The sequence below is a fragment of the Otolemur garnettii genome, unplaced genomic scaffold (assembly GCF_000181295.1).
Source record: "Otolemur garnettii isolate 467f Iridium unplaced genomic scaffold, OtoGar3 scaffold00001, whole genome shotgun sequence".
In the NCBI taxonomy this organism is placed as follows: domain Eukaryota; kingdom Metazoa; phylum Chordata; class Mammalia; order Primates; family Galagidae; genus Otolemur; species Otolemur garnettii.
This window is the reverse complement of record NW_003852396.1, coordinates 39,674,162-39,699,922: the sequence shown is the minus strand read 5'-3', so window position 1 is coordinate 39,699,922 and position 25,761 is coordinate 39,674,162. Positions and strand designations below refer to the sequence as shown.

The window sequence follows — 25,761 nt, the reverse complement described above, 5'->3', positions numbered from 1 at the left end:
GGCATTACAGCTCACAGCAACCTCCAACTCCTGGGCTCAAGCGAGTCTCCTGCCTCCGCCTCCCAAGTAGCTGGGACTACAGGCGCCCGCCACAACGCCCGGCTATTTTTTGGTTGCAGCCGTCATTGTTGTTTGGCGGGTCTGGGCTGGGGATTCGAACCCACCACCTTAGGTGTACGTGGCTGGCGCCTTAGCCGGTTAAGCTATAGGTGCCGAGCCCACACATATATTTTGATAATCTCACTGCTATTTATAGGCTTGCTATCATCTTCTATCTTACTAGTTGCATAACTTTCCAAGGACCTTTTTATCTGATTAGTGTTCCCTTTATTGAAGTTAGTTATGCTCATCGTTTATAAAAATCATGGTTCAGGTGTAGAATATTTAGGTATTTCACCAACATATCACCTTCAGTTGAGATGAATGAAACCCAGGAAAAGATGAATATTGTTTCACCAATACAACACTCAAAAACAAGTGTAAAGAAAGATGTACTTTCAGTCTGCTTTAATCCAAGAGGAAATAAAGGCCTGGAAATAGGCCTTGATAAACAACAAACCAGGAGCTGTGATTTGTTTTCACAAGGCAAAGAACAATGACATTGATCATTTTAATAATACAATTTGAAATAATACATAAAGTGAACGTGAGCCCTTCAGGACAAGTCGGGGATAACATCCCTCAAAAACCGTTACTTTTATAACCTGTGCAATTACCTTCGATTCCAACTGCAAACACAAAGGAAAGTAGGGACTCATCCCCAGAAAGGCCCGTTAAGTACAACGATGTAATAAAAGTGCAGAGTGCTATAGGAGAAGGTGCCTGAATAACTCACAGGACAAGTGAGATACAACATGTTGGCTGAACAGATTAAAATAATATCCAAGGAAAGGACATGAACATGGTGGCTTTGCTCATGAGCTATTAATATAATGGGCCAGAAGTTAGAGAAAAAGCTGAGGTTTGCCTTCTCAGTCTAGTGAGCTTCAGTTAGAAAATTTTGAGTTTTCCTAGTGAATGTCATTTATGCCCAAGTCTTAGTAAAAGATAAATTAGCAATTATTATGATAGCTTTGCATGACACCCGATCTTTTCTTAAGGTACTAAACATTTACTTAAAGATGATTAATTTGACATAGTTTTAGATTACTAAGCCATAGTCCTAACAGACTTGAATTAGAAGATATTTGATACAGATAAAATAACAATGAAAAACTGTACAATATGTCCTTTGTTGCAAATGTATACAAATGAGAGCTTTTTAAAAATAATGAATCCTTAAGATAATGATGGGTTTTCATTCAGTTTCACAATATATGCTGTAAGATAGCATATATTTTTGCCTAGTTAAAAGACGATGTTTATAATTCCATATGCTAAGTTGACTAGTGGAGGGAACAGGCATTATGAAGTCACTAGGAAAATAATCTCAAGTCAAATGAGCAGGTTCACAGGCAAAAACAGGTTCTACTAACTTTTTAATGATTTGAAAGGATGTCTCACAATCTGAATTTATCCAGAGAAATAGATAGAAAGGTTCATGTTGAGTACTAGGAGCACATATCCTTAAAAAATTGCCAAAAAAATTGAGTTATTCAATAATTCATTTATTGAGCACCTACTACATACCAGGCACTAGTAACACAGATAAAGAGTACATTGGTAAAGCTTAAATTCAGATTGGTTTTTTAAAAATGCTTTCTTCCTGACTCCTGGGACCACTATATCTTCCAAAGAAATCTTCATGTTAGGTAAGAAAGAAATTTTGCCTTAAAAAAAAAGAAGTATCGGTTACAGTGATACAAAAAACAATACTGTATTTGTGAGACCTAATGGAATAGTCCTAGTAGAAAAGACTGGATTAGGAATAAGGAAACCTAATTGTAGTCCTATTACTCCTTAGCTGTGTGGCCTTGAGCAAATTTTACTTCTCTGGCCCTCACTCTTCATCAGTAAAATCATAATTGGACTACAATCATCTAGATTATACATCTAGAATCTACAATACTAGAGCCAAAAGGAACAGAGATCATCTAGTTCTGTGCTTTTCAAAGTCCTTAGTCCAAATGAAAATATTATGTAGCCATCCCAAAGTATTGTATAAAACTGATGATAGCAGAGTCACTTTGACAGCCCCATAGCCCCACAGCCTTGCTTCCCTGAGCCGTCTGTGAAGGGATTCACAGAATACCATTTGAAAACCACTCACATAGAAGAAACCCTCACTTTCTAGACAAGGAAACCAAAACTCCTAATTGCAGTGAGTTTTCTGAACATATCTGACTTCCTAACTATAAAGGGAAGAGAGCTAAATAAAACAGTTTAAGAAATTCATTAAAAATGCAAACTGTCAAATGGAAGCCTTCCATTTTAATGCTCTCAAAGTGGCCCCTGTATAAAATGGAGCTTTGAAACTGATTTTGTTTAAGGCAGCCAGCCAGCCAGAGGCTGAAATGAACAACTACCAATGTTAGCCTGCAGGGCCTATGGCAGAAAACCACACAGACCTCATGTCAGTTGGCATCCGACCGTGGAAAATCCTGGCCCAAACAATTCAAGCACTGGTGGTTTCAAGAGAAATATTTGGAAAATTATGAACAAGTACAGACAAGTGCCCAGCTCCCAGATGCCCAAAGAGAAGTCACCATCTATTACTCAGAAATATTAACAGATCGGTGGGCATGTGAGATCTTAAAGTGAGCAGTGCAACCAAAATTACCAGTTTGAAATTTCTTCAGAGGCATCCTCTTCATAGAGGAAAGTCCTAGTTTGGTATCTTGACCAGTAATAGCCAAAGCAGACTTGAAATTAAACCAAAAAGTTAAAATGCCTGTCGAGCGCTGGACCTATTTGGTCAAGGCTGTGATCTCTTCTGATTTCATGGCATCAGACAGAAAGCTGAGTTCATTGCATAAGGTCTCGTATCGGAATGCCATCCGGATCTGAGCAACATTTGTCTTTCGAATATCATTTCCTTCAGGTCCTTCTTTATAATAATGTTGTCCCAGAAACTTTTGCTTTTCCTGTGGACCAAGAGAAATACAAAGGAAACAATATACCTTAGGTTCACTTTCTGTATCTACGTGGGCAACGTCAACATCAGCCACAGCAAATTAGACTGACCCCCTGAAGCAGAGCCTCATCGGGACATCTGATCCCTGCAGTACCCTTACAGAATTCACCCTGACAACCCGAGCCATTCCCCCAAACCTCCCTCCACTCCTAACTATGCTTTCCTTGATCAGAAAAGAAAGATGAAATCTACAAGAGCTGCTGGGGAGGGAGAGTCAAGGTGGAAGCCCATATTATGCTAAGAAGTCCCTCCAGGGAGTTGACAAGGACAGACAATAAGTATTTCTGTGGAGGGCCAATCCAAGAAACTAAACTCTGCATGAAGAGAGTCTTAAGCCTGTCACTCCTCCAACAAGAGCAACACCTCAGCCACGGCCCACACAGCAGGGACGGCGCCCAGGGACCCAAGATACCACCCAGAACAGGGTTCTCAGTTCTCCGCTCAGAATTACTTAATGGAGCCTTACAAAAAATTACTGATGCCCAGGTCCATCCTCAAGTCCTTTTATTCTATCTAGATACTGTTCATCTATTCAAGACATAGTGAGGCTCAGCGCCTATAGCTCAACCGGCTAAGGCGCCAGCCACGTACACCTAAGGTGGCGGGTTCGAATCCCCAGCCCGGACCCGCCAAACAACAATGACGGCTGCAACCAAAAAATAGCCGGGCGTTGTGGCGGGCGCCTGTGGTCCCAGCTACTTGGGAGGCGGAGGCAGGAGACTCGCTTGAGCCCAGGAGTTGGAGGTTGCTGTGAGCTGTAATGCCACGGCACTCTACCCAGGGGGACAGCTTGAGGCTCTGTCTCAAAAAAAAAAAAAAAGACATAGTGAGTGCTTACTATGTGCCAGGGTCTCTTCTAGAGCCTGGGGATATACTGCTGAACAAGACTCTGCACAGCAGAGTTTACACACTAGAGAGAAAGACACATAACTAAATACGTTGGGATAATAAACAGGATGAAGAAAAACCATCAAGAGGATGGAGAATGATGGCAGATATGTGGCTGTTTTGAGAGGTTGCTCCAAGGAAGTGACATTGGGCAGAGGTCAGAAAGAGGAGAGGGAGCTTCTGGGAACAATCAGGAGGCTCTAAGGATTCTCTCCCGGGGCCTGAGAGTCCGTGTGCCAGAGACCCTGCTTCCTCCTTCCTCAGGGGTCCCCAGTGCCTAGAAGGCCCCTTGGCACACAGTCTGCTGTCGCCGTTTGTTGGAAGGCTGGGAGGGCCAGAGGCAGCAGCCTCCCACGCCGTACCTGGTGGGAGAGGCCACTCTGCAGCACACTGTTCCTGGCGATCTCACACAGGTCGCACGTGCTCAGCTTCCACACTTGAGCTGCAATGGCATATTCTTCCATAAGTGCTTCCTGGACCCCCCCACCAAAAGTACATGGATTAGATGGGGGAAATCCACTTCAATGCTTCCCATTTTTACAAAGCTAAAAACATCAGACATGGCAGAGTTCATTTTTCTTTACTAACTGGGACCTGGATGGATCATCAAATAGCACCCCTTCAATTCCAAACTCCTAAGATCTTTTTAGTGTGAAATCAAAGAGAGAGATAAACGCCTACCTCCGCTTTTAATTCATTGACTAGCATGGAGAGCCTGTCACCTCAAAGCTCTGTGCCAGTCAGCAGGGATACCAGTCTCTGCTTTCCTGCGACAACCCCCTAGTCATGCCATTTTTAGTAGCTGCCCTCTATCTTGGCTTTTTATTTGACACACCATTTTCTAAGGTTGTCCAGAAATATATATATGAGATACTAAGAGCAGAGACAGAACATTGATTAAGAATGAGAACTGATCCTAGGATAAGAAGTAAGATAGTGTTAAAAGGATTTGGGTTTGAGCTGTGGTTATATTTTCCCTTCTAGGATATGAAGTATCTGCCGTCAGTCACCAGTCTTTCCGCTGCTGCTCTAGCCTAGAGTGGTGCTTCTCAAAGTATGGTCTAAGGACCGCCAAGGGTTCCCACAACCTTTTGAAAGGGCTTTCCTTTTCCAATTATTTATCTTTGTAAAGCAAGATTTTTTTTATATGCTTTGATAAAAACAAATGGGATGCAAAAGCAGATATGAGAATCCTACTGATTTTATTAAGACATTAAAGAAACTTAAAAAACTGTAACAGTGCCTATCTTCTCTATTCTGTTGGTTTTGGAAATATAGTCATTTTCAGAAAAAATTGCTGTTTGTGTAACATTGAATAGGCTTATTAATATTATGTTTAAATAAGTTAATAAATATTTTAAAATTTCTAGCCAAGTAAATATCAGTAGATATGACCCATATAAACAACAGTTCATTGAGGGCCTTGATTCTCAATAAATTCAATTTATTAACTTGATCTCAATTCTCAGGAAAATGTTGGAGAACTTCTGTCCTAGAAGATTCTGGTGTGTCTTATTTTTGCTAACCAATGGCTGGTCTTGTCAACACCATCAAAATGTGCTAGGTATACATTTGTGGGTGGTCCCCAGAGATTCAAGGTGTCATGATATGACACATTAATTTGAAAGGTAGCTAATCTCTTGAATACAAGCTGCAGGCAGTATAACGTCACAGTAAGGTAGAGGTTAAGACAGTTTTATCTCCATTTTATAGGAATTTGAATCAGAGGTCTAATAATTGTCCCAGGTCCCAGAGCTAGTAGATATCAAAGAAAGGGAAAACGGAGGAAGACAAAGATAATAAATTGTGCCTTCAAGGGTTCAAGGACCCCAAAGAAAGGGCTCCTGGAATGAACACTTTTCCCTCACCGGTGGTTCACCTGTAGTCTTCAGCCCTACCCTAAAAGCAGAAGTGAACCAAGGGGTCATGTCCCTACAATGGGAGGATAAGCTAGAACTGATGCCTGCTGGGGCACCACTGTTGTTACCCCCAAAGTCCTCACCTTCGTGTAGTGGAACTGCATGGGGTCATCAGTGGAGAGGGAAACCTGCAGTCCCTTGTGCAGGAATTCCCTCAGTGGGTTCTTGGAATATTCCAGGAACAGACTGTTGTTGCTAAGAGGAGACATGGCAATGGGGATCTGAGCAAGGTAGTAGAGATACTGCAGTACCGGACTCTGCAAAAGAACCGCCACCGTCATTAGACGAGTGCCACAAAAGGGCAGGGAGGGAAGACGCACTCAGCCCTGGAAACCAGGCATCTGAGCAGTATCTGCACAAATCCCCAAGCCAAGCTGAGTTCCCAAGCGAGGACACCCACACCCACTGTCCCCTGCACTTCCTTCCCATGCCCAGGCCTCACTGGCACCTGCCGGCTGTTTGAAGTGCTCGCTCTTGCTCCTGACTGGAGACCTGGCTCAGGGCAGGAAAGGCAGCCGACCCCAGCCTGCATCTTCAGCTCCTCTCCCCCAGGCACAGACCCACCAGGCAGTCCAGGAGATGCCTGCCCTACTTTTGTTGTTACTTTGACTGCAAACATGCAGCTGAGCCTGATAAACTCTCCAGTTCCTCAGACATGAGCTTTGAAGGGATGGGAGGGGCCGGCCAGGCTTGAGTGGTTTTCTGATGTAGCACCTACCCCATCTACCCCACCCAAAAACGTGATCCGTGGTTAGACCTTGCCATGGACCGGGACAAGGCCAGGGAGCACAGTGAGCAAACAGGGTTCCTATGGAAATGATCCAAAATACAGAGAAGGCCATGAACACCCCTGAAAAGGTGGATGGGCCCTGTGTCCAACAAGTGGGGGCTAGTTGAGGTTGAGTTGATTATACACCTGATGGCAGACCCTTTATCCAACAACGGCCTTAAGAATGAGGAGTGCAGAGATGACAGGAAGCACCGAACAATGCTATATGACATTACCCATGGGGACACAGCAAGAACCCAAATTCTGTGTTCATTTGATAATAAGCACATCCAAAATGTGCTCTGGGAAAAAGATGGAAACATCAAGAAGCTAATAATGGCTACTTGTACTAAAGTAATAGCCATAAGGGTTTTTTCCTTTCTCCATTTTCTGGAAAATATAAATTGTGATTAGTCTGATGATACTGTTTTCATAATTACGAATGAGCCCAAGGTGACTACAGACATCCCAGCCCAGGAAAAGGACTGGCTGAGCCTCTGGCACCACTGGCTGAGCTTCCCAGGGGTAATAGGAGCCAGAGCAGGACAGTCACTGCAGGGCAGGCTCCTGTGGGAGGGCTGGTTACCTTCTTGAGGAGCAGCCCATGGGAGATGTTGTCGGCAGTCAGGAAGGCAGACACCAGGTGGGTGATGGAGCCAGCCTCCCCACAGTGTGGCCGGAACAGGAACGTGCTCAGGCCCCGCTCCCTGCAGGAGAAGGGAGGCCCCAGGTCAGGAAGGACTCCTGGCTTGCTCTGCCTGGGGCCCATCCCCCAACTGGGACCAACTCCAGGGGGCCAGTCACCCAGGGCAAGGTTAGCAAAGCTGACTCAGTGCACCCTGGAGACTACCCTTCTAAAATGCAGAGGCCCAGGACCCGTAACCCCTCAGAACCCAGAGGCACCACCTCAGGGGGAAGAGGAGAGACTATAGGAACACGCTCACACACATGCACCCTCACTCACCATCACACTAACAAACAATGTTAGTGGGACCACCTAGTGGTACCTAGAGACCCTGCCCTGTCCCCTAGCTGCTCTCCTCTACCCCTTCTCAACAGGCCGTGTGTCCTTCACAGACTCTATAGCCGGGAAAGCCAGGAAAAGCCACTGAGTCCAGCCTCTGTGTTATAAAAACGGTCAAACCAAGGCCCAGACATTGGAGTCTAGAGTCCATGCCACTGAGCAGATCAATGGCCAAGCTTGAACTAGAGCCCCTACCTCCAAAAGCTCAGCCCAGGACTGCCTCCACCCCACTAGGCCATTTCTTTTGGTCAGGGCCCCATTTGAAACCTCCATACCCACAAACTATTAACAGCATTGGCTTAAGTAGAACATCTAATACATGCCCACTAAGAGAAAAACTCCATTCAAGTTGAGGGGGGAGGAGAGGGGAGGATTGGTGTGCTCCCATTTAATGGCCGCAATGTCAGGGTACGTGGCACACCTCTTGGGGGCAGGACACAACTACAAGAGGGACTCTACCTCTCAAATGCAAACATTGCAACCAAGTCGTTTGTGCCACCACATTAATCTGAAATTACAAATAATAATAATAAAGTGTTTATTTCCCACTCCCCTAAAAAATAACATTGGCTTGGCCTAAGTGATTAGCCCTAAGACCCAGCAAGGGCAACAGACAAGATTGCAAGGCTTATAGGGAGAGGATGTCCCTAGGCAGCCAGCTCCTGCCCACATATGCCCTGTGTGTGTACTGGTGGGAGACTGTGTGTGTGCGACCGTCTCTGCGGGTGTGCGTGGATTTAGTCTGTTTGGTTCCCTGTTACTTGTCAGTAGCTGGGAGAGGGCCTATCAGGCTACAGTCATTTGCTGAAAGGATCCATGCCTATGTGATGGTGTGTGAGTGAGTGTGCGTGTGTGAGATGTTCCTATAGTCTCAGGGACATCCAGGCACCCACGAGTGTGTTGGTCAGTGTGTGTACATATGAACATGCGTGTGCACACGTGCGGTCTGCCTGCACTGTACTGTGTATGACATAGGTCTACACCAGCGTGGGTGTTGTGGCAGGTATGTCTGCACGTGTATGCAATCACATGGAGGCATGCCTTGCATAGTATGCTGGGGAGTAGCGTGTATTTTTTGAGATATGTGGCCATGGGGACATGCATATTGGTTCAAACAGGGACACCTGGCTCACGGTGTGAGTGCTAACACGTGAACACAGATGCATGAGGGGCTGACCACACACCTGCGGAGGTTGTTCAGCACCATGATGTTGGCATACATGTAGTACAGGTAGTAGCTGTAGGGCGGGTTCTGCTCACTGGTCCAGATGTCTGGGTTGGGGCTCTTTTCCGAGAACATGTGGTCACTGTGCTTGGACTCATCATCCACACTGTCGAACCCTGTCACCTGGGCAGAAGGAGGGGTCCTGAGCTTCAAGTCAAAGCAGACTGGGCCAGGATTCGAGCATAGCTCAGCTTCCCAGCTCAGAGCTGAGCTGCCAAAGGGGAAACTAAGCCCCTTCGGTTCACACCTCATCAGGGGACCCCGTTTCCTGGCTGAGGCCACATTCCTCCTATGGATGGGGATGGAAGTGGGCATAGCACTGAGGTCTGCCCCTCTGGGGCTGCCAAAGGTGGCCAGGAGGCCGGCTAGAGAATGCCAAGACTGTGTCCCCGGTGAGAGTGGGGACACTTGGCCAGGCCAGGTGAGGAGTGGAGCAGCCACGTCCACGACTCGTTCTGCTGCCATGCCAAGGCCCCAGCTCTGCAGAGTGCAGCAGCCACTGCCATCAGCAGCAGTGACAAGCCCTGCTTGAAACACTGCACACACATCAGTTAATTCAGGATACAGAGCAACCCTGAGCTCCGGGTTGCAGGAGAGCCCCATTTTATAGTTGACCAAACCAGGGCCAAAGCAATTAAGAAAGCTGCCCAAGAGAGACGACCAGGCTCTGAGCCCACCTGGGCTCTGGTCTGGACTCTTTGAAGCTTAGACCAAAGGCGGAGAATACCCTAGGGCATGTCCAGAGATGGCCAGGAAAAAACAGCCAGGTACCTCACAAATAGACCGAGCAGGTCCTTGCCAGGCTGACCCTCAGCTCCTGGGAGGCAGCGGTGCGCTTCAGTCCCCACTGGGAACTGTCCTCTGAGCTGGGCCAGAGGAGCCTCAAGGAACTCCCACCCTTCCACTGCAATTACACCTCATCTAGGACCCCTCTGTGGTCCCAGGGTCCCCCCCTGAGTCACCAGAGCCTCTGGCTAATCCAAGAGCCCAAGCCCCAATCAAGAATGTATCCATTAGCTAAGAGCCTGTGTCCTCCATGGACTCAGTGCATAGGGAGGTTTGCTAACAGGTGGCCTTTCACTCGGCCACAGCAGTGCTTTGGGGCGGGGCCTCTGAATACCAGATGGGAGGAAGAGGCTGTCCACCTCACTTTCCACATGGTACAAGCAGGGAGGCTCCCAGCGCAGGCCCCACGCTCCAGCCAGGTCTGCCAGCCTTTCCCATTCATATGTGAGCAGGAAGGGCCCAGAGAGCCAGGTACCACAAGACTCTTGGCCAGAATCTCCTGTCACAGAGCCATGTGTGTCTAAGGAAAGGAAAGGTTCCCCAAAACACCTCTAAGCATCTAGGCCTGGGTGTGCTCTGTGCTTCATCTGAACTTTCTGGGGCCTTGGGGGGGCACCGGCAGCCCCTCTCCTGGGGGCTCTATCTGACAGCCTCACCCTTGGGCCTCAGGCACAAAATATGTGCAAACCCACTTTCTTCCACCACCCCCCAAGCCTGCTCTTCCCCCACTGTTGGCAGTGGCCCCAGACCATGCACATCCACCTTTCTACAGGTCACCAGGCACCTCCTCAGGTCCTCCTCCAGCCTCCGCCCAGGTCCTGTCAGGGCTACACCCACAGTTCTGGCCAAGCCCCACACTCTGCCCACAGTCCCTGCCTGCCAGTCCCACAGCCTTGGGCTGTGGTGTACGACACACCTCACTTTTCCTACGGGGAGGCAAGGCAGAGTAGGGGTTCAGGGCACACGCTCCAGAGTCAGGTGCCTGGACGTTAATTCCAGTTCTGCACTTTTCTACCTTGTGATCTGTTTTAATTTCCAGCTTCATAGGGCTGTTGTGAGGATTAAATGAGAGAACCCATGGAAAGCACATATCACAGTGTCTAACACACAGGGGCACAGAATAATTCTGCTTATTATTAGCAACAAAATGGTAATAATAATAGAGTCACATGAGGCATACGTGAGATCACACTGTGGTGTGTGGCTAGGCCAAGGAACACACACTCAGTACACCTGAACTGTCTCCACTGTTGAAGGCCCCTCTGGTGCCCAAGGCTGGCCCGAGCCCCTGGCATTCATCTTGCCCCCACCACCCTTCTGTTCCAGGCCATTCACCCCACAACAGCCAGGATGATGTTTGTCTACAACATAAATTTGATGACGTCCCTCAGTTTATCCAAACTCTGTGGGCACCCCCTACCCACACACATACATGCTCAGTCCCCGCTCCCCTGTGCTCAAGCCCTTGGGCTCCTCCCTGCGCTCTGCCAGTCAGAAATCACCCCATCACCTCCATGGGAACTGAACTTGCTTCTTACCCCCTGACACCCTCTTCACCTAGGCATCCTGAGAGCAGGGCCAATTCCCACCTCCTCCTGGTTAAGTCTCTCCCCCATTGCTTCTCTCTCTCCCCTACAACTAACCAAATACGGGAGAGAAATATATTTTGTGGGGCTTGTTAACAAACGTGGTGTGAGGAGCTTTGTTTCTAGGCGAAAGCAGAAGAGTTAAAATGTCTGCATTTCTCAAGAAGCCCCAAGGCCGCTTGGTGCCCCTGGGAGCTGGATCCACTGGCCATAAACCAAGTCCCTAATTTTGGTACACTGCCACCCTTCCCAGCCAGGGGCACAGTCTGCCCCAAGACCACCACTTACACAACCCCCAGGGCTACCTTTGAAGAGAAGGAGACTTCCCCTCCCTGGGGGAGGCTCCCTTATTTTAGAAATTCAGCTTCTCAGGGCTGGGAACTCCATGCCTGGGGCACACAGGTGACAGTCTGAGATGCCATGGTGAAGGGCAAGGAGAAAATGTGACCCACCCTTCATGGAATCCACTCCCTCCCCTGCCACCATGAGCCTTGGCCCCCCACACTTACATATTTAAGGAAGAGGTGAAGCTCCCGGTGATCTTGGGGGTTGATCGTGGCCTGGAAAAGGGGCAGGAAGACGTTCTCCAGCATCTTCCCAAAGTTTGACAGCAGCTGCTTGGACCTAAATATGTCACTGGCAGGTAGCAAAGACTTGCTTATTAGGTGGGCCTACCAGCCCCTGTGCCTTGGGAGCTCAGTCTCAGTCTCTGCCTCAGGCAGCCCATGTCCCCTTTAACTGCCTGGAGGAAGGTCAGATCTGGCCTCAGCGCCAATCCCTCCTTTGACTCCCAGCAGTGTCTGCATCCAGGCTTTGGTTTGCAAACTTGACACCTATATACCTATCAGGGTACTTTCTCAAGCAGAAAACGAGATGGTAGGATTTGGGCTGAGCAAGGAGCTGAGAAATAAATCCTCAAATTCCCAGCAATCCAAACTCTCTGCCACGCAGTTCAATTTCCCTAAAGCACACACCCCAGCTCATCCTGGGGCCACCTGGAGACAACAGTAGGGGTCCGAGTGATATCCTGGGAGAGGGCCAGCAATGCAGGCCACTGCCAGTCACCCCATACCCTGGCCTCACCAAAAGGATAAACCATCCTTAACCCTAAATTAGAAGTTTGCAGTGTCGTTCCCCAAGGCCACTCACTGCACAGGTATATTTTTCAAAGACCAAGGGTTTAAGTGCCACAAGGACAGCTTCACCAGTCACTCCTTCCTGTGGAAAAATTCCTGGAAAGGACAAGCTTAAGCTGGCACCAAAATAGGCCCGACCCCTCCATAGTGCAGACTCAGCTGCCCATGTGAGATGGGTTTCATCTCCTGAATGCACAGTGCAGACAGCAGGGCCACATCACTTACTAGATCCGAGGCACCTGAATGATCCAGCGCATGTTGGGGGAGTAGACCTTGTGCTGGATGAACCAGCGAGCCAGGCTGGTCCACTCCCCAGGACTGCGGCCATAGATGGACAGCCGCGGCTCAGAGTACTGGTACTTGCTTTCCTCCAGCTCCCGGGCCACCTCCTGGCAGCAAAAAGAGTTTGGGTCAGCCCAAGAGCATCCTAGCTACCTCCAGCCCTCTGTCACCATCTGGGTCCTGTGGCTCCCTCAGCCACCTGCTTCCAGGCTAGAAGGGCTGATCTAGACCTGCAGTGCTGCTGGCTGCCTGTAAGCACCTGCCATGCTTTGGCAGATCCCCCACCCCACCGCCAGGGAGGGAGTGCTCAGGTCCAACTGTCAGGCTGCAGAACCTACCCAACAGCAGAAGCACCTCCACCTGGAGCTGACCTGCACCAAGCCAAGTTGCAGAGAGAGAGGGCCACCAGCCTGGGTGCCGTGAGCTCAGTCAGGGTGGATACCCTCTCCTGGCACACACAGCACTGCCTTCCTGCACTCCAGCACTGCCTGAGCTGATGGTGGACAGGGGAGGGGAAGGGGATAGGAGACCACACAGGGCCCCCACTCTCTGTAGGCAAATGCTGTTGGGTATCTGAGAGGCCTCGGAGGGGCTGAGGGTTCATTCACCTTGACCATGCGAGCAAAGTATTCTCCTCCCAAGTAGTTTTCAGTTTTCAGATACAGATCACGCAGCTCACTGGCCCCCACAGGGTTATATTTGGAGTTGAACTTGTCAAAGCGGTGGAATGTCTGCCGGCCCTGGGGGAGGACACCTGCAGGTCACCACATTGCTCTGTAGCTACCACATTCCCTTCTCCAAGCCTTCACAAGGTGGCCTTTAGAGTGGCCACAGTGCAACCTGTCTGCCATGTCTCTCCCTTTTTTTTTGCTGTTTTTGGCCAGGGCTGGGTTTAAACCCACCATCTCCAGCATATGGGGCTGGTGCCCTACTCCTTTGAGCCACAAGTGCCCCCCAATGTCATTTACTTCTTACATTAAATCTTGGCAACGCCCGAGGGCCAGGACCAGGGATCCTCACTCAGTCAGCACAGAGTCCTTTTATGAGGGTCTCTGTGAAGGAGCAGCAAGGGCCTCGTCCACCAGGTGCCACAGCCAGAGACATCTGGCTTGGCGAGCAGAGGACACCAGACTACTGGACAATCGATAATAAAGCATTCCCTGTCACTTAGACTTTGTAAAGCACTTTCTCCATGTTACATCATTTGGTGTTTGGTATGTGGCAAAACACACATAACAAAACTTACCATTTTCACCATTTTTAATTATGCAGCCAAGTGGCATTAAGTACATTCACATTGTTATGTAACCATCACCACTACTGTCTCCAGAACTTTTTCATTGTCCCAAACAAACTTTGTATCCAATAACACTAATCCCCCATTCCTTCCTCTCCCTAGTTTCTGGTAACCTCCCTTCTCCTTCTGTTTTCATGCCTTGGCCTACTCTAGGTACCCCATGTAAGTGGGACGACACTTGTCCTCTGTTTTCATGCCTACTCTAGGTACCCCATGTAAGTGGGACGACACTTGTCCTCTGTTTTCATGCCTACTCTAGATACCCCATGTAAGTGGGATGACACTTGTCCTTTTGTGTCTGGCTTCTTCTGTTTAGTATAATTTTCCAAGCTCACCCATGTTGTGGCAGGCACCGTACTCCATTCCTTTTCATGGCTGAATACTATTCCATTGCGAGGCTATACCACATTGTGTGTGCCCACTCATCTCGTGACGAGCACAGGTTGCTTCCCCCTTCTGCCTGTCGTGACTGACACGGCTGTGAACAGCGGTGTGGGAGTATCTGTTCAAGTCCCTGTTTCCCATCCTTATGCATATACCCCTAGGAGTGAATTGCTGGAGCACATGCTAATTCTACATGTAGAATTATGTAGGAACCACCATACTGATTTCCACAGCAGGTGCACCAACATTCGGTGTTTTAATAACTTTGTGAAGTTAATAAGACAAGGAAATAAAAGCTGTGAGTTGTTTAAGGGCACACCACTCCTAGGCCTGTCTGACCCCAAATCATGCCTGCTTTTCCCCTGTCCCACAGCTATCCCAGACCTTTTCTGCTCTGAGGCCACATGACCTCTCACAGCCTGCATGGCTGGAAGAGGAAGCTGCCTCCATAGCCAGCCCCCCTCCAGGCACAGTGCAGGGGCCGAGTCTACAGTGAGGGCAGCTTTCTGATTGCCGCTCTGAGGCAGAGGCTCACTCACCGCGTGGACGTCCAGCGAGTCCACGGTGAGGTCGTAGGGGTCCATGTGCAGTTTGTCGAACACCTGCTGCAAGGTGATCTTCTGGCCCCGCTTCTCGGCCACGATCCTGTCGGGCTCCGTCTGGTAGGTGTGCTTGATGAAGCGCAGCAAATGCTTCTGGTTCATGCAGGCCGCCGCGTGGATGTGTGTGTCCACCTGGAACACAGTGCCCACCAGCCCATGAGCTGGGCCACCTCCCCTGGCAACAAGAGTTAGAACATCCAGTCCTCACTGCAGAGCACAGAGCCTCGGTATCCTAGGGGCCAAGTGGCAGTCTGCCAGTGCCAGGATCTCTCCCCATTCTCCATTGGACTTTGGAACTGGTATCCCTCCCTTTAGCCTTGATGCCCAACCCACCTCCTCACAGCACCCAGACATCTTTTCAAAATGTAAATTGATCAGGCTACTTCCTTGTTAACAAACCAGCAATGGTCCCCATCAGCCTCAAGATAAAGCCCAAGGGCCTTTGCCAGGGGTTTAAAGCTTACTTCAAGCCTTACCCCTCACTTTGTCATTGCCCCCCTCAGTGCTCCAGCCACCACCAGCCACTCACAGGTGCTCAAGGGACCCAGCTCTTCCCCACCATGTCATTTTGCCCACGCATCTCAGCCTGGACTGCCTTCCTTCCTCCCCACCAAGCCCATCCACCTGGGAATTCCCACAGCTTCCTCCATCTGGATGCCAGCCCTGATCCCCCAAGCATAGCTAATTCCTTCTTCCCTTGCCCCATCTGGAAACCCAGTACAGACATCCATTGCTAAATACATCCTCCTGCTCCACTCTTAATATTTTTCCGTCCACACTTCAGTAGACTGGGAGCTTCCCAGGGAGAGGGACAGGGCTTGATGCATCTAAGGTGTCTGCCACCTACCCCAGAGCCTGGTTCAAAACCTTTGTGAACCCATGGATGAATGAATGAACAAACAGGTATGTGGTTCTAATGGTTTGAATGATAACCCCAAGGGCCCACCAAATGTGCCACAAAATCCCACACTCCCCGTTGACTGCTCAGACCCCCAGAGCAATCCCAGAGCAAACCTCCAAGTGGAGGGGAGGGAGGAGGACAGATACCCAAGGTCAACCCCCAACACAACAAGCCCTTGGCTAGTTACCCAGACCTCAAGGTATCTAAACACCAAGAAGAAGCAGCTATACAGACCCTAAACCTACACTTGGACTCAGGCTGGGAGGCCCAAGGCCAAAGACTGTAGAGTAGAGCAAGTCCCAAAGAGCAGAAATGCACCAGGAGCTTGGCCTTCTCTCCACAGCCCATGAGAAGGCAGTTTCCTTGCAGAGGGCACCAGGAAGGAGCCCAGCAGGACTGCAGAATAGCTTGTAGAATTTCTCATGTCCTGTACTGCTCAGTCCTGTGACACCAAACTGTCCCCTAGTGTTTCTGGTCTCTCCTTTCTAACCTCAGTCATCTCATCCTCACTCCCAGACCTCTCGGTCATGGAATTTCTTCAGGCCTGGTCCTGGGCCCTCTTGTCCTCTCACTACACACTCTCTCCAGCAGGGATCCGACTCATTTCTGTGCATTTAATTACCTTCTATATACTGATTCCCAAGTTTAATATCACCAGCCCAAAGCTCCAGAATTGTACACATATCTGCCTATTTGATATCTCCACCTGATAACTCAAAGGCAGTTCAAATTCAGTATGCCCAAAAAGGGACTCTCCACCCCTGACTCCAACCCGAGTCTGGAAGCCCCCCCCCCCCTGCCAGTTTCCAATCGTCAAGAAATGGTGTGTCCCACACCTAGCTATTCGTGCTGGAAAACTGGGCATCATCCTTCTCTCCCCTTCCTCTACACCAGCCAGTCCCATCAGTTCCACCCTCCCAGTAGGTCTTAAATCCACAGGACACTCCTACGTCACCATCTCCACCTGAGTTCAAGCCTGCATGCGCTCACACATGGGTTCACAGCGACCTCCTAACTGGCCTTGCCCCTGCTTCTCCTGCTCTGGGTCAATTCATCCTCCACGCTCAGAAGCTAGGATGGATTTTTCAGTGCAATTTTATTCTATTGCAAGATATTGGTCATTAATCTTAGAATGAGGGCCCTGCTAATATCACCTGGCCCCTACCCATTTACTCACCCCTTATCCCTACTCTTTCCTTTTCACTGTGCCTCACTCACAGGACAGCGACTAGCCCTAGAGAAAGGAAGTCACAGTCAAGCTGAGAAATGGCCTAAAGCCACAGTAGTCATCAGGAGTCCACTTCCATGAGCCGGAAGGGCCCACAGGAGGTCCCTGGGGAGAGAGACAGTAGCAGCCTCACAAACCAGGGCACTGCCAGCTGCCAGAGTATATTCTGGGTTAGTGCTGTGGCTGACTGGGCATTCTACCGGGGCCTTGATGAGGAGGTGGCTGACCTCAGGGCAGAGTATGCTGTCCACAGCTGGCTGGGCACCTCCAAGTCATGCCAGGCAGACATTTGATATATTGGACCTCTGTGGGCATCATCACACCAGTCGGTTATGTTGACTACATCACTCCCTCATTAGGGTTCTTCCTGCCATTAATCTCGCCATTCCTGCCAGAAAGTCAGACCGCTGGACATCATGGAAATGAAACCATTCAAAGCACAAAACATCACTGAAGCACGGCGTGAAAGTTCAGACACCTCAGGGACAAGGCTGGGCTCACAAGAGAAGGTCAGCCTGGCTTAGCTCAGCTGGACACAGCTTGGTGCAACTATCTCAGCGTGACTCAGCACATTCTGGTTGTTTCCTCCAGGCTTACCAAGGACACCCTACAGCGGGTTCAGCCTGTCTTGACCCCCCCATGAGTCACAGGATAAAGGAGGAAAGCTACACAATGCAGGAAGTACCCAATCCAAACTTCAGAATCTCAAAAGTGATTATTTTAGGAAAAAGTAAAAGAGGCTTTCAGTGAAGGTCAGTGTTTTCAACTCACCAGGGGATTTGTGTCCATTCCCTGCTTTCACCTAAGGTCGTCCAGGTCTAAACAAACTGGTAGAGTTTCCAGACAGGGCTGGCCAGGACCTGGGACCAAGCCAGTGCTGACCATTTCTGTACTCATGGCAGACATCAATAACTGATTACTGCACTCTTTTCACTAAGCATCAGGAGGAGCCTCAGGTAGCCACTCCCAGTTGGTCTGGTTTAGCACAAAAGATGAAAACTACTCGTTATCTTTGATGAGACACTTAAACCAAAGTAGATTATGCCTACTGCTACCAAGCAGCAAATACACTCAGCCTTTCTCTTATAGAAAACAGTGTCTAATGTCCCACAGTCCTTCTGCTTGGGCCTCATGCTGTCGTGTCCTGTCACCTGCTGCAACGCTGCAGGTGCTTTCAAAGATACTACCCGCCCAGACCCATGGCCACAGCACAGCTTCTGCCCTCAGAGCACAGCCCAGGCCTGCCCCTGAGACATGACAACCTCTTCAGAAATATTGGGGCCACCCTTCCAGCCTGTTCTGGATTTTAGAAAGATAGCTCTCCTCCCCACAGGAGAGGCTGTAAGGGTGATATAAAGCAGCCAGCACCTGGGGGTAGGCCCCCTCATCCAGGAGGCACAACCATGGGCCTGACTCCCAGCAGACGTGGATGCACTTTTATGGACTGACTATAGTGCCAGAGAACAGGCCCTTGAGTCACAACGCAGGTATCAAGGCCACCTCTGTCCAGAGAGCACATTAACCCCCAGACTGTCAGGGACCCTGGGGATTGGCCTGCAGGGACTCTTTCCTGCACCATGGCCAGAGAGCTGCTAAGCCCAACAACACCCACTGAGGCCCCACCTGAGAAGCAAATAGTGCCAGAGCCAGCACAGTCTGGGAGGACCCTTTGTTGCCCCAGGCAACAGGAAGTAGGCAGGCCCACAGCATTTACGTATGCAGAGAGCAGGGGTGTGCTGGGCAGGGTCAGGAGTTTCCTTGGACACCTGCCTGGGCATGTGAGATGCCTCCGGCAGGGCTGAGAGAGGCTCACATCGTGACTGAGGCACCTACCTGGCTGAACACCTAAAGCTCACAGAGAAGGAACACATGGTATTTGAAGGTGAGAATGCCAGGCTGCCCACACTACATGACCTTTCACTTCTGCCTAGAAGTCCCCATGATACTTCCATAAGCTTCTCAGAACCATGAGCTAAAGGCAAACTCTCACTTCTTAAAACTCTTAATCCCATCCAAGTGGGAGTCTAAATCAGACCTCGGGGGATATAACGGAGATGATCGAAGGGCCACCTCCCACATTGCTGAGGAGGAAGGGAGGCCTGAGCTGGGCCTTTCCAGAGGAGCCATATCCTCCCTTGGTTTACCCTCTCTGATCAAAGCTGACCACAAGAAGGGGCAGTCCTCAAGAGGTCCCAGCTGCGATGGAAGCCCCTACTGAGATGACAGCCCTACTCTGACTCAGCTCAGGTTTGGCCACCCCCCTCCAAGCAAAGGCTAATCCCCACCTTTCCTCCATGAGCTTCTGTCCTTCTCCCGGCCCTAGCCCAGCCGCCCTCCCTACCTTCTCTGAGAAACCCATGGGCCCTGCCCAGTCCAGAGCCTCCCGCACGGCTGCAGCCTCACTCTCCCCACTGCTGCTGCCCACTCCTGATGCCCAGCTCAGCCACAGGCACTACTTGCAGTCACATCAGTGCCCTGCTCTCCAGGCTCTCATGCCACTCTCTCCCTCCTGGTGTCTGCTCACAGTGTGCCCTCCTCCCGAAATGCCACCTTTCTGCTCTCCTCCCCGACCCCTACTCAGCTAATTCCTACCACTCCCTCAGCCAGCTTGGTCTATCCTCTCCCTAAAAGTGACCCCATCCCAAGATTACTCCTAAAGCAACAGGCTGGAGACTTCTTGTCAACAGGAAGTGACTCTTGCTCACCATCAAACACCCCATGCTTGGCCCTGACCTGGTGTCTGGTCGTGTATTATTTCAATGGAAGAGAACAGACACGCTGGAGGCCATGACATTTAACCCTCACACCTGCCCTCACTGCAGCCCCTGCAGGGGAGGCTACCAGAAGCCCAGGCCAAGGCTGCCTCAGCGGGTAGAAGAGGGGCAGCAATCTGAGCATGTCTCTTTAAATCCACTTGATCCCAAAGGATGTAAAACCACACACTCCCAAGTCCAAAGGGGTCTTAATAACTTTTTGTCTGCATGATGAATCTAATAATATATCCCCTACCCTAAAAGTAGCCTGGGCTCAATTTTTATGGCCAATTAACAGGATATACCCTATTTTCCAAGAAGGCTGGCACATTCCAACAGATACACAGTGTGGACAAGGGTTTCCACCTTGACTGGCTACATGTGATCCGAGAGACACGCTGAAATAGCAAAGGCAGCTCGCCAATCCTCCCGCACGTACACATCACATCTCTCTGGCCAAGGAAGGCCGCCCTTAGCGGGAGGGAGCCCCAGTATTCTCCCAGGAATTATCCCCAAGCTGGCTCAGGGCCCCACGAGCTGGAAGGGCTTTGGGAGGAGCAGTCTGAACCCTGGCTGCCCACATAGCTCTTTCATGTACCTTTCTCACGTTATAGAAGTCTCGGTGGGGGTTACTCTTCAACTCTTTGAACTCCGACATTTCATTTAACATCTCATGAAGGCTGAACTTGGATTCCAGAAAGTTCAGCCGCCGGTGACAGTAGGTCTTCCTGCAGGTTAGGGAGGGGGAGAAACTACAGGTGAGAAGCCGCATCAAGCTCTCCAGCCTGGAGCCCCACAGCCTCAGTGGGGACCAGCCCTCAGCTGGAAGGGTCAGGGCTTCAGCAGGATGTAGCAGGGAGGGTCCAGCTTTCCTCAGACCCCCTGCACTGTTGAACCACATCGACGGACACTACAAAATGAGGGAGAATTGGGCGGCGCCTATGGCTCAAAGGAGTAGGGTGCCGGCCCCATATGCTGCAGGTGGTGGGTTCAAACCCAGCCCCGGCCAAAAAACAGAAAAGAAAAAAAAAAAACACCAAAAAAAACAAAATGAGGGAGAATTAAAATATGGGGCCATAGCGTACCAGCTTCAGGACCTCGACAGGTTCTTTGACTTCTAGTTTTAAGTGTTTAGGCAATTTACCGAGAGCCTCCATTTCCCATGAAAGAATAGTAGATGGTGACGACCAAGGCTGAAGTGAGGGGTAAGTTGGTTTATCCCTGTGATAGGCCTGACTGCGAGCAGAGTGGGTCTCAAAAAAACTTTCCCTCCCTGAGCCCCTCCTTTCTTTCCTTCCATCTATCCTCAGCCACCTTGAATTCCCTGAAGAAGGAATTAATGCCCAGAAGACTGATCATACAGTCAAACTATAAGGCATGACCCACCCACCTTGGGGTGCAGAGGCACTGCCCGCCTGACCAGGCAGCCACGGCCCAAATCCCAAGACCTGGGGACCTCCCCAATCTGGGCTTCACGACAAGAGGTGGATGTTTTACATCAGGGGCAGATGGGAAAGCAGGGGTGTTGTTATGCACAGAAACCTCTGAAGGACTCATACCCCAGATTCCCACCAACCTAGAGAAGGGGCCCCAGGTAGGGTGGGTTCTCAGCTGGCAACAAGGCTATAAGGGTGAAGGCACTCACTATTGTGGCCCACTGCCAGCCCACACCTAGCCCAAGGTGCTGGTCACGAGCTGCATCCACAGCCACACGGAACTTTCCACCACAATTCACTCTGCCCTCCAACGAATAGCAGCTCCCTTTTTATCCCATCTCTTAGACTTCCACAACAGCCAGGCAAGCCCCAGAGCGGAGCCCAGGAGAGCCTCAATGTGGGAAGGGAGCTTAAAAGTCACCTTGCCCAGTCTCTCTCTAGGCAGGATCCTCCTTGACAACCTCTTAGATAAGACAGCCACTGCCCACACACCTGGCTGAGGAGAGCCTCCTAGGAACTGTCCCCCCGCCCCAAATCTTTGTTCTGGCCTCAGATCAGTAAGAACCAACAGTCAAGCTGCCTACCCACCTGGGGCCACTCTCCTCTCTAAGGGACTGGCATCACATCATTCCCAGAGAAACCACAGGGAAGGTCCTCAGGCACCACCAGCACCGCCCCCTGCCACTCCCAACACAGCCACTTCAAGGCTGTCAGGGTCTTGGCATGCTGACTTCTGTCTCTGATTAGCCTGAGTGCCCATGAAGAAGCAAGAGGTGAAATTTGGAAAGATAACTGCCTTCCAGGTTAGCTAGAGCCTGGCCCACCAGCACCATGGGGATCATGGCCTGAAATGCCCCAGGCTTTCTGCAAGCCCCACCAGAAACAGAAAACCCAATGCCTAAAGCAACAGTCTTCTTACCCCTCACCAAGCACAGTCATGCTCTGGGCTGGTAACCCTCTGCATGGGTGCTGCACCCCCTGGGGTGAGTGGGGACAGCCATTTTAAGGTGCACAGGTAGCTACCAGCAGAAGCTCCACACCTAGCAGGTAAGTAGTGATGTTAAGAATACACCAGTGTGTGAAGGGAAATGGTTGCAGAAACCCACCAAGCACAGAGGAAAGGGGAAACCACTTTCCTTTTGGGGTGATTTAAGTCCAGGGGAGCCTTTCCCATCTTGTTCCTACAGCATGGTGCCCATGAGGTGAGCCGGCCGCAGGGGGAGCTGGCTTACGTGGGGCCGTCGGTGATGAGAGCCAGAATGTGGCTCATGTCCACTATGTAGGTCTCCAGGTCAGGGTAGGGCAGCCTGTGGGGCTCCTGGCGCTCCAGCATCTTCTTGTTATCATACACAAAGAAGATGCCCCCCTGCATGCGGACCAAGTAGCCCAGGTTGGGGGGTGCATTGTCCAGGCAGTAAGGGTCTTCCTGGGGCAGCGGCGGTGGGTGGAAGTCTGCAAAACAGGATTGAGCAATGACAAAGTGCCCCTGACCTTGTGAGCGGGTATGGGATCAAAAGACATTGAAGCCTGTCCGGCCATCCTGCCTAAAACCCAAACGCCTTCACCTGCCCTGACATCTTCCTGCTGCCTTTTGTCTCCTTACCACTCACCACCATGTAATATAATTTCCCCTCTCTATCTTGGGTATGATGTGTCTTCTCTACTCAAATAGAAGCTCCATGCAGACAGAAACTGGTTCACTGCTACATTCCCACAACCCAGAACAGTCTCTCACACATGGCTGGCATGTCAAGGAACTTTCAAATTTTAACTGAAATGGGCTTCACTTTCCTGGGCACTTGAGAGCCCCCAGGAATGTTCTAAAGGGCAGCTGTCTTCTCTAAGAGAACAGACAGCACCTGGGACTCCCCAGTGGGAATAATTGTCCCTGTCCTCCCACATCTTCCTGAGCCCAGAGCAGTGAGGGGTTAGATGAAGAAGCCACCCCCTCCAAAGAAGCACAGGATGGGGAACTTGTCTTCTACAGAGCAGGCAATGCCAATGACGAAGCTGCCAACAGGAGGCGGAAAATGTGCCTTTGCTGTTTCCTAACTGGGAGACTTTGAGCAAACCCCTCAGCAATCTGATCCCATCTCCCATCTGAAAGTAACACCCCCTCCTTTAACAAAGCACTGAGAGAGCTGCGATAGTGTGCATAGGACACTTCTTTGTAAACCATAATGTAATACACTTAATAAATTACAGGGCATTATTCTCACAAGGAGTTTTCCTGACTCTCAGTAAACTCTGTCTCTGGCCACGGAGCAGCCTGTTGCAAACTAACAGCAGAGCTGAGGACATCCCCTCTCTGCAGTTCAGCCAGCACCATACAGAACTGGCTGCCCGCTGCCGGTCTAGAAGCCACAGGGCAGGGTGACCTGTCTGGCAGTCCTCCATCAGTGCTCAAAAGGGACAGCTCATCCCTAGAGCAGATATGAGGGGTCACAGAGGAGCTGAAGAAGAGCAGAGCTGGAGACCAGTGTCCCCCCCCCCCCCCCCCAGGCCTGGTTGCAGGCCAGCTTGGGAATCTCTGAGGGTGTGCGGTCTGCAAATTGCAGGGGCTCCGAGTCCCAGCTGAAAGTACAGCCTGCGTGCTCTGAGGTTGCTTTGTCTCACCACACTCACGCCCAGGACGCTGGGGGCCCCTCTCTGAATGAAGTACACATTTGGCAGTCCTTCCTATCTGTCATCGCCCAAACTAGGGTAGTGAGATCAACTTCCCTCAGACAGACAGGGAAATGGGCCCGTAAGGCTGAGGTTTACCCAAGTACAGGACTCGAGCTTTGAGGAAACCAGAGACAGGACAACTTGGCAGCACCAACTACACCAAGGGCAGCCCAGGTCCTCCCATGGGTGCAGACCACCCAGCCCTCATCTGCTCCCCACCACTAACTCTCAGGAGTGAGGCTTCCTGTTGTCCTCATCTGTATTACTTTTAGCCTCTGCTGCTCCTAGCTCCTTCACCAGCAGGAAACCATCCAGCTTTCTCTGGCCTCCCCTGCCCTTCCACGTCCTGCACACTCACTAGGTACCAGAATGCACCAAGCACTTCACATGCATTCTCCTGTTTAATCCTCACAACAGCCCCAGAAGAGAGATATTAGTAGTATTTCTATTTTATAGATTGAGAAACTGTGGTTTAAAGAAATATCTTGCCCAACATCCCAAGAAATTGGCAGAGCTTTTGTAAAACTGCAGGTGTACTTGGCACCAAGCCCGTTCCCCCTGCCCTAGGAATATGCCCTCTGTACCTGCTATCACACTGTCACCATTTACTGTCTAATGGTGTTCTTTAAATACCCCACATGAGGCTACCTGTCTCCCTGGCAGACACCCAACCATGATCAGGACTGTCTCCCTCTTTCTCTCTCTCCCTCCCTCTTCCCACTGCAGCTTCAGCTCTACCCAGGGCTAAGCACACAGTCACACTAAACCATTTCTTTAGGGAACCAGCAAACATCAGTGTAAGAGAAGCCAATAAAAGGATTCTCCCCTTAAAACACCATCAGGGGAAATATAGGGAGTCAACAAAAAGCTCTGACCAGTTCTTGGTCCAGGCCCACACTTGGGACCCTCCTTCCAGCCAGACAGCTTCATACCTGGGAGGCCCTCTTCTAGAGGTGCAGTGTCAATCCACTGATGATTCAGGTACTGGGATGTGGTCCTTGGGAAGCGGTGGTAGGCAAGCCGAGCATACTTCTCCCGGATCACTAGGGCCTTGGCCAGGCTCTTGGCAGCCTGCTCATAGTCCTCCAAGGTGATCTGCAGCAGGAGACATGCAGAAAAGAGTTCACACAGCAGGCCTGGGACTGCTATTCTTTTTTTTTTTTTTTGCAGTTTTTGGCCATGGCTGGGTTTGAACCCGCCACCTCCGGCATATGGGGCCGGTGCCCTACTTCTTTGAGCCACAGGCACTGCCCGGGACTGCTATTCTTAAGAAGATCTGCTTCAAGGCTGGCCCTTGGCTGGCAGCTGGGAACTTGGATTTCAGGAGGGTTCTCCCTACTCCTTGACTCATAAAAGTGGCTCGCCAATATGGTTTATGTTAAACACTGGATTTCCTTTTAGGAGTCTGGAATTTGGGGATGTGCTATGTAGACATGTGATCAGCCCCAATAAAAACTCTGGACATTGAATCTCCAGTGAGTTTCCCTGGTAGGTAACACCTCAGAGATATCTGGTCGTAGTTAGATGCTGGAGGTATTAAGTATCTGCTGGCGACTCCACTGGGAGGGGACCCCCGGAAGCCTGTACCTGGTAGCCCCCGTGTACCCTTTCCTTTTGCCGATTTTCTCTCTGTCCTTTCACTGCAATAAATCACAGCTGTAAGCACAGCTATGTCCTGAGTCCTGTGAGCCCTCTTAGAGAATCACCCAAACCAGCTGTGGTCTTGGGGGTCCTCAACACAGGAAACACAGGGGGAAAGTTGGGGTTGCTGGGAAGGAGACGGGCACCCTGGCCTGGAGACTGGC

The 25,761-nt window shown here is 50.4% G+C and overlaps 1 protein-coding gene across 3 annotated transcripts in view; it reads right to left on the bottom strand.

Moving 5' to 3' along the window:
* Positions 1–1,155: 1,155 nt before the first annotated feature.
* Positions 1,156–25,761, bottom strand: part of AMPD3 (adenosine monophosphate deaminase 3) — a 46,965-nt gene continuing 22,359 nt past the window's right edge. For all 3 annotated transcript variants that reach the window (XM_003781095.3, XM_003781094.1, XM_003781096.1), the window contains exons 4-15: positions 24,889–25,051; positions 22,522–22,741; positions 20,452–20,581; positions 14,909–15,103; positions 13,297–13,428; positions 12,632–12,795; positions 11,780–11,906; positions 8,858–9,021; positions 7,236–7,356; positions 5,964–6,137; positions 4,324–4,434; positions 1,156–3,023 (exon numbers count right to left, since the gene is read on the bottom strand). In XM_003781095.3, the coding sequence (XP_003781143.1) occupies positions 2,847–3,023; positions 4,324–4,434; positions 5,964–6,137; positions 7,236–7,356; positions 8,858–9,021; positions 11,780–11,906; positions 12,632–12,795; positions 13,297–13,428; positions 14,909–15,103; positions 20,452–20,581; positions 22,522–22,741; positions 24,889–25,051 (1,878 nt within the window). In that variant the 3' untranslated portion in view covers positions 1,156–2,846. The remainder of the gene's footprint in view (positions 3,024–4,323; positions 4,435–5,963; positions 6,138–7,235; positions 7,357–8,857; positions 9,022–11,779; positions 11,907–12,631; positions 12,796–13,296; positions 13,429–14,908; positions 15,104–20,451; positions 20,582–22,521; positions 22,742–24,888; positions 25,052–25,761) is intronic.